General features: G+C 40.4%; 1 protein-coding gene across 2 annotated transcripts in view; it reads right to left on the bottom strand.

The window, feature by feature from the left end:
* The window catches only part of LOC138268391 (sodium/potassium-transporting ATPase subunit alpha-2), a 177,443-nt gene extending 151,476 nt beyond the window's left edge, over window positions 1–25,967 (bottom strand). Inside the window, exon 1 of one of the 2 annotated variants that reach the window (XM_069217977.1) lies at window positions 25,658–25,967. In XM_069217977.1, coding sequence (XP_069074078.1) covers window positions 25,658–25,669 — 12 coding nt within the window. In that variant the 5' untranslated portion in view covers window positions 25,670–25,967. Of the gene's footprint in view, window positions 1–13,481; window positions 13,625–25,657 lie in introns of those variants that run through there. The other variant, XM_069217976.1, reaches the window with a different exon arrangement.
* Window positions 25,968–27,158: the final 1,191 nt, after the last annotated feature.

Below are 27,158 nucleotides of genomic sequence, written 5' to 3'. Positions count from 1 at the left end.
CGGACCCTTGTTTTCTGCCCCCTCCTGGTTTTATTTACCCAGTCTGCCTTTGTTCTGCAGCCAAAAACAGCACAGCTGTCAAAAGAATGTTTTAATTTCTGGAAAGTGTCATACGTTTTTCTTAGTTTAACCCACATGCAGGCTTAGGTGTCCAATGGGCAATCTGCCAATTTACTTTCTAAATCTTAGTCCCACTTTGGGAGTTTGCTTCTTGAAAACAAAAACTTTAACTTTAGTGCATCAAACAAAGGTTCAGTGCCTTCAAAGGCGCTGCAACAGCTATGCCCTCTCATGAGACACAACTATCCCGAGCTGGATCTCTAAGTAGGGTGGGCGGTCCTCTGCCAGTGAGGCTACAGCCTTTAGTGACTTAGCAGGCCAAAGGGCCAACCGTCAAACTTTAACTGACCGCCTAAGTGTGCTACAAGAGTCGAATGGGACATTGAACACCCCCAGTAAGCAGAACCATAAGGAAAAGGGTTCTGCAAAAGTTCTCAAAGCCACCCTTTTCCTTACAATTGCTACAGACTAGATTAAACTCTAACGTCAAAGTCTGTACCAAATCTACATTCTGTTTTTCACTTTTATCATCGCGGTTACAGGAACTGTACTGTGGACGCAGGGAAACACTTTTTGCACATACTCAAGGTGAAAGCAGTAGAACTATTTGAGAGGATGCCCATTGCTGAACTGAAAGCATTTCAGGGACCAGCAAGCTGAGCTATGGAATTTCAAACGCTCCCTTTAGCTTCGAACAATTAAATATATGCATATGCCTTCCCACAAGAACCTGGAATGGAGCCAGATGATAAATTAAGACTCTGAAATATATGTCACCATGTTAGTGGAAACGAATACCAGCCTGCCTCATCAGCTTTCATATCATGTTCACAGTAATTAAGTATGTCTCTGGTGATCAGTATGTGCGCGACAGAGTGAAAAGGCTGAGGTGTCCTCTCACACCATTAAAGATACTCCACTGTGCATACACTCCAATCTAGGTAACCCTATCCTTGACATCTGTTTTGAAGTTCCTTTGTCCACCCCTGAGTCCTTCATTGGTTTCACCTGTAGAGGCAGCGAGGCACAGCTCTGTGATAACAGGCGAGCAAATACAGTTGAGATGTCTGTCTTTGCCCGGGGGAAGAGGCATAAGCATGAAAGTGGTGTATTTCAATGCTATTTTCAAACCAATGACTGAAAGTGAACATGTAGCGTAACAGCTAGAGCTCCCAACGTTTGCCCAGGTTGGAGTCTCAGTTGGGCCTGATTAAGAACTTTAGAGGCCCTAAGCACTTAAAAAATGTTGGTGGTCTCATTTATATCTAATTCAAAATATGAACAATAATAAACCATAAAATAAACTTGTATTTTTAGAAACAAAACAAAACTTGCAGTAAGATGGAAAATAATGTTTTTATATACTTTCTTTTTATTTATATTTGAATAGTGTTCTCCTACTTTTTCTAATTGCAAAGTCTTTCATCAGATCCTCAAAATTAAACTCATGTATCATATCTGCTCCTATACTTAGAGATATGACATCCAGCCTGCCTTGTTGCATAGTAGTTCTGTTGGGATTTTTAAGATACTTCAACTGAGAAAATCAATGTTCAGCTGAGCAATTTGTGATCATTAATGTTAAAAACTATGTGAAAGTAAATACCTTACGTTTGGACAGACACGGTCAATATTGTCTTCTACAAATATTTTATAATGTTCAGCATGAACGAATCTTGTTTTTACAGTTTTTGTTGCGCTGAACATATGCTGCACATATCAGTGAAACTGCTGAAGCTCAGCTGAGAAATTAATGTTCAAGTCCTCAGGGTAAGCATCAATCAGCTTTTGACAACAATGAGAATACCTTTCAGTTTCAGTAGATGATGCAGTGCCATTATGTGGCGCCTCACTTAGAAAAGAAAATCTCTGTAACTTCTTTGTATATCTCTCCTCTTCTTCTCATCTCAGTTTCAAGTTTGTCAACAATTGTGTAAAAGGTCGAGCTACAAACTTTATCTCTGGGCATCAGATATACTTCTGGTGCAGCATATCCGTCATTGGTAGCTCCTTTCTGATACATTTGCGAGTTTGAGCTGCCTTGTAATCAACATCTGGTAACATTTCCTGTTTAGCTGCTTCATATCTTTCAAATTCATCTTGTGAAGTGCACAGTTGGTCTGTTAATGATCCATACAGATCTGCGGTTACCAGATTCTAATTTTGTTGCATTCCCAATATTGATGTTTATCATTAACTTCTATTATTACTATTCTATTATTATTGTTATTACTGTATATATATATATATATATATGTATGTAATTTTATAATTTATTGTCGGATCCCTTTATTGTGGAACCTGGTTCAGCTGCACCATTTGCTGTATTGAAACATATGGTCCATGGAAAATCGGGCAAAGGAACATTTCTGTGGTGCCCCCCTTCCCTTGATGCCCTAAGCACATGCTTATTTTGCTTAATGTTTAATCCAGGCTTGAAGTTTCAGCGAGGGCGCAACACCCAGTGATATTGGGAAAATCACGTAACCTCACCATGCCTAAAGATAAATACTATGTCCTAATGTAATGAAACTGGGGCTCATGTAAAGTGCTCCAGTACTTTCAGGGAGAGTTTGCGCTATGTAAAACTGAAAAATAGGAATACCCTTTAACACTCTTTTCCACTCTGGGCAGAATACCGCAGCAAGGAACGAATAACTGTGCTGACCACTTGAGCAAAGCAACTCTTCTTGTCCGACCGGGCCACTGTATGTTTCAGGCCACTGATATGCCAACACCAGGCCAATCAAATAGGTAAAAATTCCTGCGGCCCTTATGGATGATCGGAAACTATCCTTAGAGGGCCGATGAAACCCACCTTTATTCTCCTGTGGAGTAAAACAGGACTACAAAAAATGGCCATATTTGCAGTACAGACAAACCTGATACATTTTTAGGAGTGTCTTACAGTTTGTGCGTTGTATGAGGTTCTCTGTTGGAAAGGGAGAGCCATGTGAACTGCACAGATCAGACAATTCACAATTTGTGGACATAGAGACATCTTTAGCTGGCTTGCAAAGCCATGTTCTAGCAGAAATATAATAAAAAATACATGCATATATGCCTGGAAGTTTTGGTCAGCATATCGTCACCCATTTGCTTGTTCATGTGTCATCCATGTTATGCTTCTGCCCATTTCAGCCTTTGGCTGTCTTGCACTGTGAGGGATGGCATTTTGCCTAATCACATGTGCACAGCTGCCTGAGTTTTCAACATTTTATTTGCAATACTGCATACGCTTGACAAAAATTGCATGCTTACAAAAAGCCAGAAATATTACCTTTGCCAATACTTTTTATTTTCTGTGGTGGGTGGCATATTTCAAAGAATTTTACTGTAACACTCTTGCATATGCCAGAACATTTTCAAAAATCACTCAGCCCTAGTAGGGAAAAGGAAAGGGGAGTGTGCAGTGAATCCCTCAAGATCAAAATCCCAATAATTTTGCTTGAGGGAAAATACACTGAGGACTCTTTGCAGGCAGACTGAAATCCTTCAGTATTCCACATTATTATTTCTGCTTTTAGCCATCTGATCCACAACCCCCGAAATACAACTTCATTTTTAAATGAAATCACTGGTTAAGGGATTGCTATTTGAGTGTGGAGAGTAGGTGATCATGGTTCAGGATACTTTCTGCTCTACATTACTGTAGAATTGGGGCAGTGTGGACTTAGCAAGAGTGAATAAATACATGAGTTTTGGAAGAGAGGATGGGGCATGTGGCCAAGCTATAGCTAGTTGTCAAATTAAAGAAGCAGGTGCAATTGATTTCTAAGAGTAACTTGATTTACCAGATATTACTTCACCTCTTAATACAACAACACCCAACCCATATTGGAATGGGTTGCATCGAAATTGACATATTCCCTTCTTTCTTCTTTGAAAGGTGGCCATGTTGGGTCATTCTGGATCACAAGATAGTTTTGACCCCAACCCTACCAGTATTTTATATGGATGGGCAACAACATCACCAACGTAGAGGGAGGGTATGGAGAGTATTCTTTACTTTGTTCACTTTGATGGGCGTTTGGGTTAAACAATGTAAGCAAAATATAAAGATTATTTTTAAGTTAACAACTGAGTTAAGTGGAAGAAAGACTTGGAGTCTACACCAACCTGAGCTTAAATCAATATGCCACCGGCCTGTGTCATCTCTCGCATAGCTTTTAAGTATTCCTGGTTCATGCTTAAGTAGTTAATCCATTCCTTTTTTTTCCTTTGTATTTTGGTACTTGTAGCCCTGATTTATCTGCTCTCCATTTACAACAGGAACCTGCGAGCATGGTATATAAACTGAAGTATACAGTACTCTAAAATCAGATCACTCAAACAGGCTGGTGAGATCGTCTGAAACATTCATCGGGTATATGCACAGACTAACACAAATATCATTTTGACCCCAAAGTACACTAAAAAAGAGCATTGGTATTCAAAAGAGAAACCAACGACAGATGTACAATGTGTGACCATGTGTCAAAGTAAAGACATGGCTTGGAGACTAATGGGAAAACTGGCTAGCTAATCAGTTCGAAGTCAGAGCTGAACAAGGAGTTTGGTTCTCAGTGAAAACCATATTTCACAATACTTTTTGGCTGTTGGGCTATATATGATATTTCTATAGGCAATTCGGGACCCTTCTGCTAGGCGTTATCCAAATAGAATCCTAGTATTCTGTAAAGGACTGGTCTGCCTTCAAGATGATTTCTCCGTTGGCTCTACTACAAACCAATTTGAAGCCCTCTAATCACACAAATAACCCTTGTCTATTTAGCTCGCTTAGGACTTGCATTTTAGCTCATAACATATGGAGTAATTCTAAACACCTTTTTTCCATAGGTTTTTTTTTTACTCTCTAAAGTGGGGACAAGTTACTCCTCTTTTAAAATTTAAAATCAGTCAACCTGGGTGACCTCAACAACTTCTGCCCCGTCTGAAGCCAACCCTTCTTTGGTAAAATCCCAGAAAGCTATGTCAACAGTCAAATAAATTACTTTGTCAATGAGAACATGCTCTTGGATGTTTACCAATCTGGATTTCAGTGCTTGGTACTCTACAAAAACCTTTCTTTTACAAATAATAAATAAGGCGCAACATATTCTCAATAACAGAGACCCCTGTATCTTAATCTTACTCAACCACTTGTGCCGTGCATAATTATGAAATGCTTTTTACACTCTAAAGAAATGCTTGGGCTTCAGTGATAAGGTTATCATCTGATTTACTTCTTACTTAACTAATTGATCCCAAGTGATCAAAATGAACAACTCTTTTTCCTGTGCCATGTGCTAACTCAAGGTGACTCAGGGGGTCAGTTACATCTATACCACTTCTGAATTCTTATCAGGAACCTCTAGGAAACAAATGATCAGACAGCCTCTACCATTAATATTGGGATGACAGACATGTTTAACAGAAGGTTACCTCACCTGATTACATCATCTTAGCAGCTTAAACACTCCAAAAGATACAAACCTGGATGACGGAAAATGGAAAATCATTTCAAGTGTAATGACAATAAAACTGAGCTTCCTTTTATCTACTCCTAACCTGGTCATTCTCAAATGTAAGTATAAGTTGACTCTAGCAACTCACTTTATTGATCTCAATGAATAATGGCAATTCTCTTGGCATGATTCTAGACTCTAATCTTATCAATTACAGAGGTAGCAATAGCTCCTCTATGGTTAGATCAGAGTTTGCACTGAAAAGGCATTTTTTGTTTTCTTAATAACTTTGGCACAGTTCGAGGAATCCACATAAAGTTTTCAAAAACAAAATTAATCTGATTTGGATTCTCTGTGGCAAGTTTCATGTAGATACATCAATGGGGGACTAGTGTGGAGAGGGCAAAAAGGAGAGTGCCAAAAAATGACTTTTCCCATTTCAAGTCCATCGGAAATCTGTGTTCTCTTCTGCAGGAAAAAAACATTGAACAGAATTACATTAACATTAGCATGAAAGTGGAACTTTACTTTAGTAGAGATTGTGTCTGCATATGTGTGCATCTGGGTGTGTCTCCCTAATGTGCAATAATGTGTTTTTGGGAAATGACTGCACAGTAATAAAACAGAACCCACTCCTGACACAGAACAAGGTGATATCTTTGCAAGCCCATTCTCCTGGTTGCTAGGCCATGGTTCATTGAGATATAAAAGGCAACGATGACTTGAACAGGGAATAGCAGGGTGAAAGGTAAGCAAAATGATCTTCTGTCTTCCCTATGAAAAATGGTAGGAAGAGTCAGTCGCAACCTCAGCTTACCTGGCCGTTAACTGGTCCTCCCTTCTCCACCCAGTTTCTGTCACCTTCACTACTAGCATGAGGCTATCTTAAAATAGTTTGGTGACCATTCCAAGATGGGTGTGCATCAGTGCGTGAGCATGCATAGTGGGCTACTCCTAACCGATTTGACAGTGACATTACAAAAACTGAGGCCCCACCGCAGGGGCTGGGGGGGCCTATGTTAAACCACTGCGGTGGCTAACAAAGATGCATGCACATCCACAGCAGCAGGTATTTTATGGAATGTGTTAGTTCGCAGCCTATCAGATAGTGCAGCTGTCTAGTTTGCTTAAGACATCTTGAGGACATTCAGAAAGCTGACCTAGGAATGCATTCTGTCAATTGCTTGCCACTAACTTTGTGATTTGGAACTCACATTTTCTTGCTTTCCATTTGCTAGTTTTATTTGTTTTAGGTTGTGTATAATTTCTTTCTGAGTGCTCCCTTTCTGTTGACAGGCCTGTAAATCTTGTTCTTATCTCTTCACATTTTCTGTGCATTTAAAGACCAAAGTCAAATGTCAAGTTCTGTCTTCCGAGGGTGCTTGATTACTTTTCTTTCTCTGGCTTCAAAATGAGAAGATTTATTTGACAATCTTGCTGGCTACTGGGGGTAGGAAATAGTTTATGTCTAGCACATGACAATATTTAAATGAACTGAATTATTTCAGAATATCTCAGAATTAGGAACACGAAGAAGCACATTTTCGTTATTTCTGAAGTGTGCTGAAAACAATAATTTAACATGATCAAAACAATTCATTACACTATGTGATGCAATTTCCACATATTTTTGTCTGTGCATTGGCCAGTTTTATTATTAAAACTTTATGTCTGTGAAAATGTAATGGACATTTTAATTGGACATATGTTATCTGTAAAGACAGTGTGCTACCACATTATAAATACACCACTCTACACCACCCCGCTCTACTCTGCACCACTCCACTGCACTCTGCACCACACCAATCTATGCCATTACACTCTATGCCACTTCACGCTACACCAGTCTACTCTATCCTGTACCACTTTACTCTATGCCAATGCACTCTTTGCCACTCTACACAAATGCACTCTTTGCCACTCTGCACCACTGTACTCTACACCACTCCAGTCTAGACCACACCAATCTACTGTGCACAAGTCCACTCTATGCCACTGTGCTCTATGGCACTCTGCAACACTGCACTCTATACCAATGCACTTTACTCTGTAACACTCAACTCTATAATACTCTTGTAATTTACGCCATTCCACTTTACACCACTCTAATCTACTCTGCACCACTGCTCTCTATGCCACTGTACTACTACACAACTTTACTCTATGCCACTCTATGCAACTGCACTCTACCCTGCACCACTCCACTCTATGCCACTTCACTCTATTTTGAAACAATCAACTCTAAGCTATTGCACTCTACTCACCCTACTGCTAACAACTGGACTTTGTGCCAATGCACTCTGCACAACTGCACTCTACGTCACTGTACTCTACGTCACTGTACTCTACGTCACTGTACTCTACGTCACTGTACTCTACGTCACTGTACTCTACGTCACTGTACTCTATGTCACTGCTTTCTACACCACTGTACACCCCGGCACTCTGACATGCTACTCTGCAACACTGCACTCTTTGCCACTCTACTCTGCACTACTCTATTCTATGCTACTCCACCCTATGCCACCGCATTTCTACTGCACTATGCTCTACTCTGCACCACTCTGTGCTGCTCTACTCTGCACCACTGCACTCCATGCTGCTTGACTCAATTCTTCACTTTATGCCACTGAACTCTACGCCACTCAACTCTACTATGCACCACTGCCCTCTGCATCACTCAACTCTACTCCACTGCACTCTATGACACTCTACTCTGCACCACTAAACTTGTTATGCACCACTCTAATCCACATTACTGAACTCTACGACGCTGAATTGTACACTGCTGAATTCAATTCTACTGCACTCAATGCGACTGCACTCTATGCCACTATACTCTGCAATACCCTAGGACAATACAGTCTACACTTGTCCACTCTACTATATTCCACTCCAGTGTATGCCACTCTACTCAACGTCACACAATGCCACTCCAATACACAACACTGTCTGCCATCTACTCTACAACACTCTACTCCACTTTTTTGCCATTCCACTCTATGACACTCCATGCCACTCTCCTCCAACTTTAAGCCATGCTGTACAGTTACATCAGTTAAAAATTCAAGATGGCCTCTGTGGATGGACACGCAACTGTGATAGGAATCATTTGTGTTTTGTAATATTTAACAAAATAACATTCCCAAACGGCCACATCTGATGCAGGCACATTAGCAGTGAATATTTGGGATAACAACAAAAATTGGTAAAACCAATAAGTTTCACAACCATGATCTATTATCTTTGGCAATGTTTGTTGAAAAAGTTGCAATCTATACAACTCAATGTGAAATGGCTTTCATTTATTTTACAACGTTTTATTTGTTTAACTATTTTGGTTGGGGTGTTCAGATAGATAAGACCGAGATTTTAAGGCACTGGAGAGTCTTACAGAGATTCAAGAAAATACGTGCAAGGCAGCTCATAGACGTTAATAATGAGATTGTATTGCTATCTATGTACTTTTTTAATTCATTTTTTGAGGGCTAACAACAAGTTTTCAAACATTACATTAGTAAGCCTTCTCAATTAGTGTTTGGCAGTGTCTTCAGGCTCATATTTCACAGCAAACAGGTCTTAACTGTGAATTTGTTCACATAATTCAAAGTGCTGAATTTTCATTTGCAAAATATTTAGCATTCCAAAATAAATAAATAAGTAAATTGGATGAGTTGTGCAGAACTTCTACATCCTTCAGTGTTGGTAAAATCAAAAACATTTTTATAACGAGATGATGCTCTCAGAGCATTAATAAGCAACGTTGAGAAGCTCATCCTTGAGGACCAATTCTTGCCGCAATCATTTACAAATAAACCCTAACGAGTGTGTCAAAATAAAGACAGAACCCAGTGAGCACAAATTTACACTGTCCAACTTTGCACTATAATTTCTTTCTTTATAAATGCCCTGTTAAACCTAATCCATCTTGTTAATGTAGTAAAACTGAAAACACACTTTAGAATACATGTTTTAATATTTTTACAATGGACTTTCCAAATTAAAATACACATTGCTACTTAAAGAAATTGTAAATATTAGCACATTCTATACAGTGAACATTAAATAGATGACACTTCATTTCTCCCTATCCTTCTAAAGAGTACTAAAATCAATCAATAAATCGTGTAATATGAAATATGCATAAACTGTAATATCTCTCTCTCTCTCTCTCTCTCTCTCTCTCTCTCTCTCTCTCTCTCTCTCTATATATATATATATATATATATATATATATATATATATAAACTGCAACCTGTTGAGAGTGCACTTTTGTCCAGAGGAGAACTTTGTTTTGCATATAATTAACTACCTGTCCAGTCGTGAAAGCAGCACCACTGCAGATAGAAAACAGGTCTGTGTGACTTTACTACATCATCATACAAAGAGCAATAGGATGGAATAATTTCAGCAAAACTTGGTAACTGTGCTTTTAATTTGCCTACTAAGGATTTTAAATGTGCTTTAATGTGTGTTTGGCTGCAGCAACCTACCAAGGCAGAAATGACTGTCTACTAAATATGTAATATAAATGTGCAGGACTACCACTACCAGGATGCATTGTGTAACTCACCAGAGCATTTAATCAAGTAATCAAGTGCCTGCAATCATTTGCTCAACCCAAGCATTTGGCCTGTGACCAAGGACAAGATGTCTGAAACCCGTAAGGCCTGGAAAATGTGTAAAGAATTCTTTGAATGTTACTGGCTTTGCTGTTTTCCAAAATAAACTGCAACCTGTTGAGAGTGTGCTTTTGTCCGGAGGACAACTTTGTTTTGCATATATTATATTTAACAGATATTTAAAATGCAGCTTGTGTCTCTTGCCTATTGGAAGAGATCTCAGGTGTGTGGTAAAAAGTGACTGTTCTTAGAAGCATCAAATTATTTGATAAATGTTTGCCCTAACCTAATGTGGAGGGACACCTTCTGAAGGGATTACAACATCATGGGCAATGTACCTGAAAAAACTAACATTTTTGACTACACGCAATGATGGCGGCAGATGGTGTGAACAATTCAAGTAGACCTAACAGTCCTCTTTTGTGATTGATTAGGTTTCATCCAATAGGCAAGAGACAAGCCACATTTAAAGATTTCTAATGTGACATCATTGAGCTATACCAACACTGATGAAAGCAAAGCTGCCGAAACGCATCTGTTTGGGCTCATAGATCAAATTCGGAACCCGCTGAGTGCTACGCTTTTCTTTGGTGGAATTTGGTTTTACCAATTAAGCATGCGATGCCACTCGTGTGACGGAGGCACCCGTTTTCAAAGAGTTCAACAGCAGCAAGTGCAATTTGTTCATATATATATATATATATATCTGTATATATATACATATATATACAGATATATATATATATGTATATATATACAGATATATATATATACATATACCATAAAGCCTCCTGCTCTACTTTTCGCCATGTCTACCATACTTTCATCAAACAAATGCTGCAATTTTTAGATCTATAAGCAATACCTTTTGCTAATAATTATTTAATATATACATTAAGTGGGTTCTAGCTCAACTACAGGAGTGTTTCTTTCTCAGCTCAATGCAATTTATGAAGGGCTATTTTACATTTCCAAATTATATTAAATAATCACACAATGAATTCTTTACCCCTTAGATGTATTTTACATAGAAAACAACATGCTTTTGTTTTGTTTCAATGCAAAAGACATGGGCCCTCATTCTGACCCTGGCGGTCTTTGACCGCCAGGGCGGAGGACCGCGGGAGCACCGCCGACAGGCCGGCGGTGCTCCAATGGGGATTCCGACCGCGGCGGTAAAGCCGCGGTCGGACCGGCACCACTGGCGGGCTCCCGCCAGTGTACCGCCGCCCCATTGAATCCTCCACGGCGGCGCAGCTTGCTGCACCGCCGCGGGGATTCCGACCCCCCCTACCGCCATCCAGATCCCGGCGGTCCGACCGCCGGGATCCGGATGGCGGTAGGGGGGGTCGCGGGGCCCCTGGGGGCCCCTGCAGTGCCCATGCCACTGGCATGGGCATTGCAGGGGCCCCCGTAAGAGGGCCCCTACATGTATTTCACTGTCTGCTGCGCAGACAGTGAAATACGCGACGGGTGCAACTGCACCCGTCGCACAGCTTCCACTCCGCCGGCTCGATTCCGAGCCGGCTTCATCGTGGAAGCCTCTTTCCCGCTGGGCTGGCGGGCGGTCTGAAGGCGACCGCCCGCCAGCCCAGCGGGAAAGTCAGAATTACCGCCGCGGTCTTTCGACCGCGGAACGGTAAGCTGACGGCGGGACTTTGGCGGGCGGCCTCCGCCGCCCGCCAAGGTCAGAATGAGGGCCATTTTTTGTATTTTCGTCACAAATCAGAATGCAAGCCAGACCTATTTTCTTCACTTTGTTAAACTGCAATCCACTTTAGTACACTGCTTGTTTACTACTATGAACTGATGTTGCAGTGCCACCATTTCTTATTCGTGCTCAATTAAATGTTCATTTGTAATTGGCATTACAACTTCTTAAATGAATTACACATTACTTGTTCATTATTATTTCATATATTATTTCACATATTATTCTTCACGTTGTTTCATATTTAGATCTAGTTAAGTGAATGAAAAACGTGTTTCATTTACTTTATTTTCAATATGTGTATGTTAACATTATTGTGGCTAGGCCTAAGTGCCTTTCTCCATGTTTGAAATAAACGTTGCATTTTTTGCTTGCTGTGTATAACACCTTTTCTGTTTCAGGCACCAGAGTCACTGTGTGCTCATTTAGAAATATTTGTTTTACTGTGTATAACACTTTTTCTGTTTTAGGCACCAGAGTCACTGCCTGCTCATTTAGAAATATATATTTTTTATTAGCTTTATTAGCTTATAATTTGAAGAACGTAAAGTAGGAATTAACTTGTTTGGACAGCGATTTCAGCACCTGCACCTGACATAGGAGAATACTTCTTTGGAGGACATCGTGAAGGTCACAAATGGGAGAAGAAGTGACATTGCTTTAATCATGAGGAGGCCAACACCAAGTAAGAAGAAGACACTGGTTTTGATTGGTTCCTACTCAATGGGGAGCTTTGGAATATATAACCTGGATAAAATGTTATGTTTAAACTGTGTGAGGCGTGTTACTTAGTTAAATCATTTGCTCCTATCCACCATTGCAGGCGGACTTCCTTTCCCTTCTCTTGAGGCCAACGCTCCTCATTTTCCTCCTCATAGAGTAACTTTTGAAAGCAAGCACATTTCTTCTCATTCTAATTGGAACCTTCATTTAGTTCTTTGTTTGAGGCTATATTTGCTGACACCAGCTGCTCCTGAATTTCCCTGACCTGCTCACAACCTTAGTTTAGCGTTAGTTAGTTTGCTTTATTGAAACAAGATTTTGTTTTGATTTGCATCTGTTTCCATTAATAACACGATATTTGCATTACTGATTGAATCACTTTAATTATATTTATGCATGCTAGATTCAGCCAGATTTCGATTAATGTCTAATTTATTTGGTTGGAGATTGTAACTTTATTAATTTGCTAATAAACCTTTATGGTTTGCAAACATATTCCTTTCTCATTATGGCGGTGACAAAACCTGCTTCATTCCTGATGAAATGGTAATGAGCTTGTAATTTGAACTTCAGTAAGAGAAGACGGTCCAACCTAATGGGCATTTCCGAGTTCCAGGTTTGCATTAAGTTAGCTTGGAGCAAATAGCATCCTTATCAATCCCACTATCATAACCAATCTCATTACAGCCACTTTACTTCTACATGCCCATGGGTTAATGTCCAACAATTCCAACTGCAACAGACACTATCATCATCATTCCAACTGGCCCTAATTCCTGATTCTCGCACATGCTAATAATGATAAGGCATAGTAATCATTGCTATTTCACTCAATATATTCATTTTCTAAGGTCTAATAAATATGCCTTAGAGATCCCAGGTAAATGTCTTTGGACTGCTTTGAATGAAGGAAATTACCAGGTGTGTGTTGCGGGATGGTCCCAAAGTGGACTTGGCTGCCGTCCATTTGCATTCCATCTTCTCCTCCACTTAGCATTCACCCTTCCAACCTCGTTTGAATTCTCAACGTGGACATCAAACGGTTCCATGGCAACCTTTGTGGAAGCTGAGATGGTTTCATTTGTTTGGCATAGTCTTTAGAGTAAAGCAATCTTCCTTTACAGAATTTAACTTGTATCACACCTATTAGTCTTTGGGCATGGTTCAGCAGGTCATATACCTCATTAAAAACAAGTCATTCATGAGTTTCTAATAACAGACTGTGCTACATTTGTGCATAAAATTCCGGGGCTAAGAGTGTCTTTAATTTTCTTTAAAAATCACATTATGAAACAGTGTTTAGTAATCTTTTAGAGGGCTGAATCGGGTCTATTGAGAGCTGCTTCGAAACATCAATAACTCACACATACAACGCTAATGGAGTAAATAGGAAGCAAAAAGGTAATGTAGAGTTATCTTGCTTCAACTTAACTCATCATGTACACCGACATATAGGAAATGGCCATAGGAAAACAATAGCCAATGCAATATAATATGCATCAATGTAAAAGATTAAGGGTTTACTTAGAATTCAGGAAAAAATGAAAACACTGATTTCTAGCTCCAAACCCACTTCAGAAGTCTGCGGTGCACTGCAAATCAACCAAACTAGCAAATTCATATCCATTAGGTTTAGTAATCAGCTCTTAAAAATGAACTAAGCCTAAAACCTGTATTACCTAGTGCAGATTTTGGAGGAAGCCTTGTACGTTCTTTGCCCAGCTCAATAAATCATAGACATTCAAGTAAGTGTTTCTTTCTTTCATGTGAATCCTGATTGGCTAACTACAAAGCAGAAGGATTTTGTCGCATCAAGGTATAGTTAGGTTAAAGAAATAATATATTATAGCTCATATGCTATTAATGTAATGTCCTGCTCATCTATGCACATTTGTATGCTCTGTATTCATAATATATATAATTGTGGAAGGTATGAATGAATGGCAGTTTGATGCAGATATGGTGCCAGGTGGTGAGGAGATGTTATTAAACACCAAAGAGATGCTGCTTCTTTTGATTCTTGGAAGAAAGAGAGTGAAAATACAAAACTGGTGATGAGATCCACCACCCGATTCACAAGAAACCTATGTGGTAAGGATCCTGAGGAACCATGTATGCTGGACTAAGAGTCAAACATCTTTCTGGCGAGCGGCATAGTTAACCCTGTACTGAGGTAAAAAAAAAAAAAATTGTAAGGATAAAAATCTCAGCAACTGACTGCCTTTAGAATTTAAATGATAACAGTGGAAGTGTGATCACAACAATCCTGGCTTTACTTTCTTGGGGCAACAGAACCCTTACTACATAACTGAGATGCAAGAGCATGCAAAATATAATCTCTGGCCACACAACAGCTAAACCCTTCTGTACACATAACAATGGGAGATCAAGAAAATTACTGCATTGTGGAATCCCTCTTGTCTTGCTGTACAGCTCGGCTTAGATCAGACCTGTGCAGCTGACTGAGGAGTGCCGTTTCAGCACTGGGATATGCAATATTTGTGGGTGTGGTGGAATGTGAGTAATAAAATTAATACCAATTTTTCAAAGGAAAGTGTAAAATAGATGCTATAGTCCCAGTTGGATTTTTGGCATGTTGGACAACCAAGACAAAGCAGATATACTTACGGTTGTGAAAAATGAAAAATTGATTTCTCCTGTTATTTTGTTTTGTTGGCACACAATGAACGAGCATAAAATTACTACCAATCCACCAACGGTGCAAAGTTTAAAATTGATGGATTGGAAGGAATATTTTTTAATTATATATTAACAATTGATGAAGAGAACAAAATGCTCCAGAAAAGCTAGAAAAATCTTGGGCACTAACTGTGTCAGAGAAATTAAAAATTTACAAACAATCTCCTAAGGAGGAAGAGTACAGAATGTTAATGTATCTGATGAAAATGTGGCTGATTTAAATAGTTTATTTGCCCAAAATGTTTCCAGAGGGTTTACCTGTTACAATTTCTCTCACAGGCAACAAGAAAAAATTGAAACAATTGACAACTATGTCAATGTTCTATGTAAATGGCTATTGCATGCACATTTGGTGACTTCAAAATCAGGGCCATGTAGTGATGCATGTTTACAATCTGAGCACACAACAAGATTGTAGGTAATGGCAGCTTTCTGGCCACTGTTTGTTTAAAAAATATCTTTTTTGCATGGTCACTGCAATATTTTTGTTAACTGATGCTGCTGGTTTTTAGACTGTACACTTGGACCCCACTAACCAGGCCCAGTGCATTTGTAGTGACCCCTAAAAACATGTATAATTGCCTAAAAATTCTAATTGGTACATTTAACTTTTAACTTACCTCTAAATCCCTAGTATATTGTACCCAGTGTGCCCTGGGCTTGTAATTTAAATGTCACTAGTGAACTCCAGCACCTACTGTGCCACTCACTAAAGAGACAAAAAAAGAATGTCTCCAGGTCTGCCCCTGTGGCCTGGGAGTGCAGTTTAAAACTGCAAACCCGACTTGGCATTATACATATTTTGCCAGGCCTAAACTTTCCTTTTTATACTTATGAATAATCCCTAAGGTAGGCTCAACGTGCCCATAGGGCAGGGTTCATGTCATTTAAAATGCAGGGCATGTGTACTTAAGTTTTACATGTCCTGGCAGTTTTTAAAAAGCTAGGAGCCTGGTCCAAGGACTTAAATTAGTAGTTATTTTAAATTTAAGGTAATGGTCAAGCCAGACTTAAAGACATTATTTTGAAAATGTTACTTTTAAAAAAGTTGGGTTTTTCCTGCCTAATGCCTTTAGACACATTTTCAGAGCCAATCCCCAACTGGCCTGACAGTTTACTGGCACACTTCAAGGAGGTGTGAAGGCCCCCCAAGAAAGGGAACAAAGGGGCCTTCATTACTGATAGGATGGCCATCTGGGTATGTCCAGGAACTTCTTTATACTTTAAAAGGTCCCTTCCCTGTCACAAGACGGTGTAGCTCACACCTATGCATGCCCCTTAATTGTCCCAATTGACAACTGAGCACCAATTCCAAATGAACTGGAAGCTGAAGTAATAGAACCAGTAGACATTCCCTATTGGATGTCCACACTTTTGGTTCCCAGAAGTGTCAGTGGAAAGAGTCATTTATGTGTGGATCTTTGCTATTTGAACAAAATAATTGTGAACAGGTTTTCCTTACTGAAAATAAGTGAGATTTGCCCATGATTAAGGGGGCTGTGTGAGTTTCAACAGTAGTGCTGCATACATCTCATTCCAATCCATGAGAACTGCAGGAGATACACTGCACTTATTACATCTGTGGGTTGTTTCCAAATTAAATGAATGTCATTTGGATTGGCATTGGTAAGTTGCAATTTTTAAATGACTGATGTTTTAATTATAAGGGAAAGAAAAAGGGGTCATATTTTTCCAGGATGATGTTGTGATCAGTGGCAAGGATAAGAAGGAGCATGATGATAGATTGGATTAGCTTTTGTACATTTTAGATAGGAGTGAATTAACAACAGATTTCTCTAAGTCAAAACTTGGAGTCAGTCGTGTAAATTACTCATACATGAAGTTAGTGGCAAGGGAGTGAGATCAAAGTCCAGATTGGTAGATGCAATCAAAATGGCTCCTGCCCCACTTAGAAAAAGATGATGATGGGGCATTCTTAAGACTAATTACATTTTACACAAAGTATGTTTCCAAAGGAAATTACTAAAAAGCAAGTGAAGCTTGTGTGTGGTGTAGACTGCCAAAAAGATTTCCAGAAAACTAAAATATAATCAATGAGGCTGCACTACAAGCTTTTCATCTTCAAGCGGAGAGTATTATCACTCCCCACACATTCAATTAATGAAGGCTACAGGCTATTTGGATGGTAAGAGCTGAGAAAGTGAGCAGTGCTAATGTAGTCCCTCCAAAGTCTTTACAGAAAAGGCTCAGGCATTACAGCCATTTAGGGGGCTTATGGACTGTACAGTGTTATAAACTATTGTTGGTTGCCTGGCATAGATGGCCCTGTAATAAGTGTTCAACAAAGGATTAAATCCCTTGGAACTTTGACCCCATAAATGTGTGAATAACAGTGTCCGACGGAACCCCAGAGGAGTGTGCCGACTCACATTATAGGTCCTGTTGAAGAAAGTAGTACATATGTAATTGTCATGCTAGATTTATTTTCAAGATGGCTGGTTATACATATTGTTGAAAAGGTGGATACTCAAGTGCGTAACGGTACTGATGTGGAGAAATGGCAACAACTGTATGAATTGAAAGTTGGAACACAAAGAGAGTTTACTGAATGCACAAAGCTATATTAATCCTGAAATTAATCAGGGAGTTGTAGAGGAGGGTGGAGAAAAACAGGAAAATTGGTGTGGCCTCCAAAGTGAATGGAAGACTGCCACTGTGATGGAAAAGTAACTTCATGTTTCATTGGAGTTTCTTAGTGTAGGTGGAAGAATAATCGATTAAATAACATCCATATAACAAAGTGTTCCTGGAACTTCTTATTTCTGTGACATGTATTAATTATTCCAAGTTGTAAAATGTTATTGTTACATTTTATTTTAGTCTTCAAGGGAAGAGGATGTTTAGTGTTCCAGGTAATGTTAGGATAATACATTACTGTACTATTTCTCTAAGTTAGTTAAGGTTAGGCCCAGCCTCCTGATGCACATTGGTGTGCAGCGGATTCTGAGCATTCTGCGTTTGGTATTTAACAATGGAAGGTTAGAATAAGAGGCAGTTGGATTCTGCCAGAAACTGCGGTGATGCTAATAAACCTCATGCAGTACTTAGGACAACACTACAGACTTGAAGTTGCTTATTAATAATTGCTATAAATATCGCGACCCTGCACATATCCTGATCCAAGAAGCAGGTCCTATTGCCACCTCACTTTGTGTCGCCGAGATACCAAGGGCATAATATACTATTTTCTCAGGCAATGCAACTAATGTTGCTGCACTGCATTGCGCGGGAACAAACATTGGACCCCCCCCTCCTCCACTGAATGCAAAATAGCGTTTCAAGCACAAAACAACTTTTGCCCTGGAAAGTAAATCCCTACTTCAACTGATACCTGATGACAATGTTTCATAGTAACAAACAAGCCTGACTCCAGAGCCCCCATTTAGATAAACAGACAGTGGTAATATAGTTGTTTTGCTGTGTCGCAACATTTTGCAATAACCATGACTTGAACTATATCCCAGTTAGCATTTCAAGCAACCCCGCCAGCTACACGTTGCTCTTCGCTGATGATGGCCAAATAGCCAGAAACACGTGTCCGAAGATACGGCACTCGCTGCACCAACTTATGGTGAAAAACTTTCAAAACTCTATTCAAATTTGTGCTAATGACTGCATTTACCATGATGCCTTGGGGTCACAAATGCTGGAATGGAAGACAGGGTGCTCCCCCTTTTGACTGTTATATCCCAGTGAGAACCCACTGTGTGCAAGCATTCTCCAACATGCAATGATTTCCCATCTGATGAATGGCCTTACCAACTGCTGATGTACAGCTGGAGATACATATACCCTTAACAGTGAGTGAGTGCGTCACTAAGGAGGCGTGACAAACGCAGCCACACATAATTGAATGACACATGAGAAGGTGCCACAAAGCTTAGAAGTGGTTTATTTTCATGTTCCTTCAAAAGGCTATGTAGTTTGTCTTAAAAGGTATGTAGGTAAAGGAGTTTGTTCCAAAACAGCAAGTCCCTGTCGCCTTTTCCTGATTTCTTGAAGTAAGTTCTAAAGCATGGTCTGCATTCTATGCAAGATGACATATCTTAGGGTCCCTTAGACAGAGACCTCCCAAGATGGAGGCATAATGCTACCATGTTACAGGAAGAGATGAAAGGACCATAGCAACAAACTATTTTGCTGAGCTTAAGCAATCTATGAAAATGTTGTATTGTGCATGTGCAAACTCGTAAATCTAAACCCAGAATTATCATAAAAGACCAAACCTGACAACTTCATTTTTTGCAGGTACTCATCAAGTCCTTTCGATGTGCTAAAGAAAGGCATAAGGAAGAGGCAGGTACAAGTTAACAGATGCCATGACATGACTGACACTGGTTAATGAGACTATCATTTCTTCAATATTAAATATTTATGCTAAGTGAATGAGTTTTCTTGAATAGAGCACAATGCCAAATGAATTACCTCTGGGTGCCTGGGTGAATTTAGGGAGTGAATTTACTGCACCAGATGGTGATGCGTAAAGGAGGCAGGTATTTTTCCACCCTCTAAAACTTGTTTCTGCCTTTCCTTTGCAGGGTACCAAAGCAAAAGATGCTCACAAGGGCCCCCGACACTCCACCAGTTCAGCTCTACCAACTAATTTCAATGATCTCTCGCCATTTACTATTAGAATGATCGAAGGGCAAGAGCGACCTTGCGGTGGTGAGGGCACTACAAAAATTCAGCTAAAACAATATTCAGAAAAAAACAAACACAAAAATATATATTAATAAGGCGCTCGTGAAGGATACTGCATGCAGAGCCCTGGAAGTGACTATTCTCCACAACTAGTGTAGGTTGTCACTCTGACTATAACTGAGGCTCAAACAGGCCAGGCTCCACAGCTTGAGGCTGTGAAAAGTGCTCAATGTGATGGTAGATTTTTGTGAGAAAGTGGCAAAGTACCATTTTTCTGCCAAACCCTGGAAAGGACACCATATTTGCGGCTTGTAGGAGCACTTTATCACCATCTGCTGATCGTGAGCTACAGAGGAATAGTCATTTCTTGCCTTGCCCAAAATACGCAGGCTCATCAAAGGGGCACAGTGAAAATGTAAGCACTATATATAAAAATGTAACTTATTTTAAACTTCCCTCTTACAATTATGGGGCAATTTGATTTCCTTATTACAAAACATTAATTTAACGAACGCAATGTAAAAGACACTGGTTTCATAATGCACCTATTAAGGCAGATGTATTAACGCACAAAGTGGCATATTTACAAGCTTCTTGCGCCACATTAGCATAATATTTTTACACTGGTGTGGAGTTAACGGGGCATTTTAATTGCACCACATTTACAAAGTGGTGCAATGCATGCATTGTGCCAGTCTGTAAACCCTTGTGCCACGTTATTCCTGCTCAAGGCATAATGTGTGCAAGGGTGGGTGGGGCGTTCCCACACAGCGAGGCCCGAATAAAATGGTGCAGTGAAATCTACACTGCCATTTTTTTGTGTCATTTTTAACGCCTGTCTTTGGCTGGTGTTAAAGGAATGGTCCCATTGTATTCAACGGGCTCTCCTTGACTTTGGTGGATTAGCGTCATAATTTTTCGTGCTAATCCACCAAAGCGCCACAATAGCCTCAAACCTTTGGGCGCTATTAGCCTTATGTGCGGCATGGTGTGCAGTATTGTAAAAACGGTGCACACATGGTGTTGTGGGAGTGCAAGAAAAGTTATTGTAAATATGGCACTAAGTTTTCTTGCTACATAGAACTATCTGCAAACTGCAAATCATGGGTTTAACTTCCTAAAGGACCAATCATCTGCCATTTATCTTTCAGATGTATTGAGCTTAGATTAGTAAAGGATTTAGCACTAAAAGAAAGAACAGAAACTGCAGGATGGTAGGTATTCAGGACCTTATAACATATTGATTCTCACTTTGTTTTTGCGACAGTCAGTGGTGTTCTTTGGTAGTATTCATATTTTTTCTGTGTATACAATAAACGAACATTGACTTATGCTCCTGAAGTACAACATGCACCTTCCCAAAAGGTGGCAAACAGCACTTTTTCTCAATAAGTAATATTTATCAAAGAAAGTATAAAGAAAGAACATTAATAATGAGTTCTGCTGCTGCTAAACACCACTGACGATTAAAAACAAGTATTGGCAAAGCCAATAGGTCTCGCCCAGGCAAGAGATATTGGCGTTCCCTTTGTGTTTTAGCCAAGCTGTATGCCAGCTTGGCTGGTCTTCAGCATGGCTAAAAGTTAGTTTCATAGCGGAGAGTCACATGGAGTGTTGTAGAGTGGAATGGCGAAGAATGGAATAGAGTGTTGTAGAGTGGAGTGGCTGAGAGTGGCTTATATTGGAGTGGCATAGTGTGGAGTTGTGTAGAGTGGCATGCACCAGAGTGGCGTGGAGTAGAGTGGGATGTTGTAGAATACATTGGTGTAGAGTGTTGCAGAGTAAATTGGTGTAGAGTGCAGGGACACTGAATGCAGTGACAGTGAAATCTAGCACTTTGGAATTCAGTGGTGTAGATAAGAGTGGTGTATAGTAGAGTGCAGTGGTGCAGAGTGGAGTGGTGCAGAGAAGAATAGCGCAAAGTAGAGTGGCACAAATTAGATTGTCATATAGTGCAGTGGTGTAGAGTGCAGTGGCATAGAGTGGTGCAGAGTAGAGTGGTGTAGAGTTGAGTGATGCAGAGGGCAGTGGCACAGAGTAGATTCAAGTGGCAAAGAGTGCAGAGGCGCACAGTGCAATGTAGAGTCGAACGACAGAGTGTAGTGGTGTAGAGGGTGCAGAGTAGAGTAGCACAGAGTGAGAAGAGTGGAGTATTTGTGTCATAGAGTGCAGTGGCAAAGAGAGTAGTGGTGTAGAGTGGAGTAGCGTAAAGTGGAGCCGTGCAGAGTACAGTGATGTAGAGTTCAGTGGTGGAGAGTGCAGTGTTGTAGAGTAACGTACAGAGCAATGACGTGGAAAACAGTAATTCAGAGTAGAGTCAAGTGGCATAGAGTGGAGTAGCCTAGAGTGCGGTGACAGACTGTAATTGTGTCCAATGCATTGGCATAGAGTACAGCGGTTAATAGTAGAGTGGCGTAGAGTGCAGTGGCTTAGAGTGGGGTGGCACAGAGTGGAATAGAGTGGGGTACAGTGCAATGGCACAGAGTAGATTGAGAGAGAGTGAAGAGGAATAGAGTGCAGTGGTGCAGGGTAGAGTGCAGTCATGAAGAGTGGCATAGAGTGTTATTGCATAGAGTAAAGTGGTGTAGAGTGCAGTGCATAGAGTGCAGTGGTGAAGAGTAGATTAGAGTGGCGTACAGTAGACTGCAGTAGCGTGCAGGGGCATAGAGTTAAGTTTTACAGAGTAAAGTTCATTGGCGTAGATTGTTTTAGCATAGAGTTCAATGGTGTAGAGTGCAGTGTTGCAGAGTGGCATAGAGTACAGTGATGTAGAGCTGAGATGTGCAGAGTAGACTGGTGTGACCTAGACTGGCGTGGGGTAGAGTTCAGTGGCAAAGAGTTCAGTTGTGTCGAGTAGAGTGGCAAAGAGTGAATTGGCATAGAGTAGAGTTGTATAGGGTAGAGTAAAGAGGGGAGCGTGAAGTAGCATAGAGTGCAGTGGTGTAGAGTGCAGTGGCATGGAGTGGTGTAAAGTGGAGTGGTGCAGAGTAAAGTGCAGTGGTGTGGAGTGGTGCAGAGTAGAGTGGAGTTGAGCGAAGTAAGCATGGATTGGTAAGCACACTGCATAGAGTTCAATGGTGTAGAGTGCAGTGTTGCAGAGTGGCATAGAGTACAGTGATGTAGAGCTGAGATGTGCAGAGTAGACTGGTGTGACCTAGACTGGCGTGGGGTAGAGTTCAGTGGCAAAGAGTTCAGTTGTGTCGAGTAGAGTGGCAAAGAGTGAATTGGCATAGAGTAGAGTTGTATAGGGTAGAGTAAAGAGGGGAGCGTGAAGTAGCATAGAGTGCAGTGGTGTAGAGTGCAGTGGCATGGAGTGGTGTAAAGTGGAGTGGTGCAGAGTAAAGTGCAGTGGTGTGGAGTGGTGCAGAGTAGAGTGGAGTTGAGCGAAGTAAGCATGGATTGGTAAGCACACTGCCATTCAAGACAACACATTTTCAATTAAATTGACCACTACTTTTGCACAGACATACAGTTTCACTAATAAAACTATACACTGCACAAAACTAAAATGTGTGGAAATTGCATCAACTAGTGTAATGATTTGTTTTGATCATATTAAAGTATTTGTTTCCAACACACTTCAGAAATAACAAAAATTTGCTTAATTTGGTTCCTTATTCTAATATAGTGTGAAATACCTACACAGTTCATTTAATTGTTGTGTTGTGCTACAAAAACCTCATTCTTAACCCCAGTATCCAGCAGGATTGGCACATAAATCCTCTCCTTTTGAAGTCAGAGAAAAAAAAGTAAACAAGAAGGAAGATTGCAACCTCACATTTGACCTTGGTCTTTGAATAGACAGCAAATATGACATGATCAGAACAATATTCAAAGGCCTGTTTACAGAAAAGTAGTTTGTCAGACAATATAGTTGTTTATGCAATGAGAGGGACGAACTGAAATTGGACAGCCAAAAGCAAATACAGTCAGCAAATAGGAAGCCTGAAAACGTGAGTTACAAACCACAAAATCACTGGTAATTTAAGGGTTGAATGCTTCCTAGGTCAACTTTCTGAAAGTCCCCAATATGTCTTTAGCAAACCAGACAGCTGCACTGTCTGGTAACCTGGAACCTAAAAAGAAGCAAAATAGCACACTCCTTGCATATATAATATTGTGGTAAATAGCATGCAGACTTAATACAAACATTATAAGGTCTTGCCTAACAGACAGTGCAAGCTGTTCCCCCATCTACGCCTGCAGTGCTGTATTCTTCGCCCACTTAAAAAAAAAAAAACGTTCATGATTCCTGTTTTATTGATTCGACCTAGATTGATAAATAGGATGAAAAAAATGTGCTCCCATCATTTTTAAAGAACCCGCATGCGGTCGGCTGCATTATAGGTTTTTAATTTCCTTTTCTACTCTTCTGCTATGCTTCACTGCAAGGGCAATGTAGTACTGCATAACAAATGTTAGTAAATTCAATAGGTCCCAAAAGTGAGACCAAAAGACTTTACCAATGCTTATTTTTATTTTTTGTTGCTTGGGAATAGCACTGCCTACTGCAAAAGGAATGGCGTACAAGAGCATACACATCCAATGTGTAGTACATATGGTGGAAATAGGCAGGATCCCAAGACTTAGTGGGCAATGACTGACCATGTTTATCTCTCGTAACAGCATTGGAGTTCTTTCGATAATCACAACTCGAACTTAATGACTCGAAAATCAGCTCAACATCACAATGGTGAGTCAAAAGAGTTAAATGTGTTTGTGGTTGTTGGAAACTTGCCAGACATTTTGTCTAAATTTGGCTAAGCCTTGGGAATTCCTTCTTTCAGATCATGCTATCATTTAAATCTTTCGCTTAGACTGTCTGGAATGCTAGAGATAATTGGAAGACCCTAGTAACAATTATCTTAATTTTAATGTCGCTGGAGATTGGAAGGTTACAAATGCGAATCCTGACAAGGCCAATTCAGCATTCCATCCTTCTGAGGCTGATAAATTAAGCACAATCAAACTGGATAGTACTAACGCGTTATTTACAGCGCTTACAAATGGCAAAGTGTGCTATGAATCACTAAATGAAAAAATATTTGTATTATCATTAAGAGTAAATTTCCACTTCAAAAGGAAAATGCATTTTCTCAAGAGAGAGCCGAAGTTGTGAAACTAAGATTGGAGTTTATGTGCCGAGAACTGAAAAGAACGGAGCTGTTGTAATTCTTGGGACCTGATCTCCTAGGTTGATGCCTCCCGTGAGCATGGTTTATCTTGACAGACAGACAGAAAAACTTAGCAATACTAGAATAACTATAAAACAGATATCTAAATAAGAGGGCTTGTGCTTTATCGTTCAGACCAGGACCCGATCCTTTAACCTGGACATTTACACGCTTTTCTGCAGAAGGTGCATTAACCCCTACACTATCCGATAAGTGAAACTCAAAGAGGTGGTCGGGCTATTAATCACCACTCATTGGCTGAGTTATAATTTCCCGAGATGTTTTTTGGGAGCTTAACCATAGAGATGCCTGGGCCTTCTTCAATACCATCTTTAGAATAAACATTTATTCCACCTTGACAAGATGACAGGCTGAGTGGGCCCGACACTGGTTTGAACCTGCGACCGAGCTGTTACACATAAATCGAACAAGTCGTTTAAACAGACAGCGGGGACTGTTTGCTATTACCGGTAGTGTCATAATTTTTAATAATAAGAACAACCAGAATCGCGTTTTCACAGTTAAAAACTTTGTAAGAAACATACACACAGTACTCACCCCTTTCCCCATCTTTGATAGATATGGAGGGCGCTGACCAGCAGGAACCGGACTCTGGGGAAGGGGGCAGTGAACCCCTTAACAAGTATATTCAAGTATTGGGGGGCTCTTCTTTAAATAGACCCTCTTTCCCAGGCGCCTTCTCGGGAAAGAATCACTTGTTGAAACCGGAGCCTGTTTGGAAAGAGCCTCCTCCCTCGCGTGCTCCCTCCTCCTGCCCCCAGCGGCACACTGACACCATGTGCGCCCTTTGTGTCACTTGAAAAACAGTTTGGGCACAGCAGCGGCTTGCCTCTCCGCGCAGTGAGGCGACCCTTAAAGTGTCCCCACGTTATTGCCTCTGCTGCCGGCCACGAGGCTACCTCATTGTCACGCCCTTTTTATCACTAATCACCCTCGCCCCAACTTTCTTCGTTTTATCTTCCCCTTTCCCTGTTTATCGTTATATGTATGTTCCTTCATCTCCCATAATATCTCTAAATGTATTCCCTCCGTCATTCTCCGTAAATATCTCTGATTCGAGCCGCTCCCTTTATTGGCCAGTTTATCACCGATCCTTTATTGTTCTCTGTACTCTCTTTTCCTTTTCTAATATTTCTCCCCTCCCCCGTCCTTCCATCCCTCCCCCGTCCTTCCATCTCTGTTCAATTGTTTCACTGCATCGCGTTCTATCTCTCCCCGCCCCTTTCACTCTGTCTCTGTGACTGTCCGTCTCTGTCTGTCCGTCACTCTATTGCTCCCACAGCTTCTGAGAAAGCACAACAGATGTGTGTGTGAAAGAGAGTGAGAGAGAGTGTAAGAGTGTGAGGGCGAAAGAGTGAGTGTGTGTGAGAATGAGAGGTCGCGTGTGTGTCATAGAGAGAGTGTGTAAGGATGTGTGCGCGAAAGAATGAGAGTGTGTGTGTGTGTGAGAGTGTGCGTATGCGAGCATGCACGCGCTCTTCACTGTACAGTCACTCGAATGACCCTATGACTTTCCGTTAATCTTCATCCTTAGACTAAGTCCTCCACTTCACGATAGTTGGTATTGAGGCTTCTCCGCTTCAAGACAGCAACCGCTAGTAGATATTTCTTCTATTTTTATCACATTTCAAGCAACATTTTCAGAAGTGTTAGAAAATAAACCAGGCTGATAATGAGACAAAAAAGTGATCATTGTGGTCCAGGTGGCTACTCTAGAGATTTACAGCAATGAATCCCCTTCAGCCTCAAACCAGGAGGTTGCCATAGTTGTTGATGACCCACAAAGGATTTATTTTTTCTGTTTCTGTTTAGTATTTGTCCCAAAGACGTGTTGATTGTCCTACATCAATGTAGTTGAGGCTTTCTTTCTCTTACTTGTGGCACCATAGGAGACAAACAAAGTGGAATGATTTAAAAACAAGATTTTTTTCCAAATAAACTAAAAAACTCAATTCACAACTAAAGATGATTGATCACCATTTGTTAATGTCAGAAAACAGGTGGAATGATCTCTTCAGAGTTGTGAAAATGCGTCCGT

This window comes from Pleurodeles waltl, chromosome 12 (genome assembly GCF_031143425.1).
Source record: "Pleurodeles waltl isolate 20211129_DDA chromosome 12, aPleWal1.hap1.20221129, whole genome shotgun sequence".
NCBI lineage: Eukaryota > Metazoa > Chordata > Amphibia > Caudata > Salamandridae > Pleurodeles > Pleurodeles waltl.
Note: the sequence above shows the minus strand (reverse complement) of the source record. Positions and strands in the feature narration are given on the sequence as shown.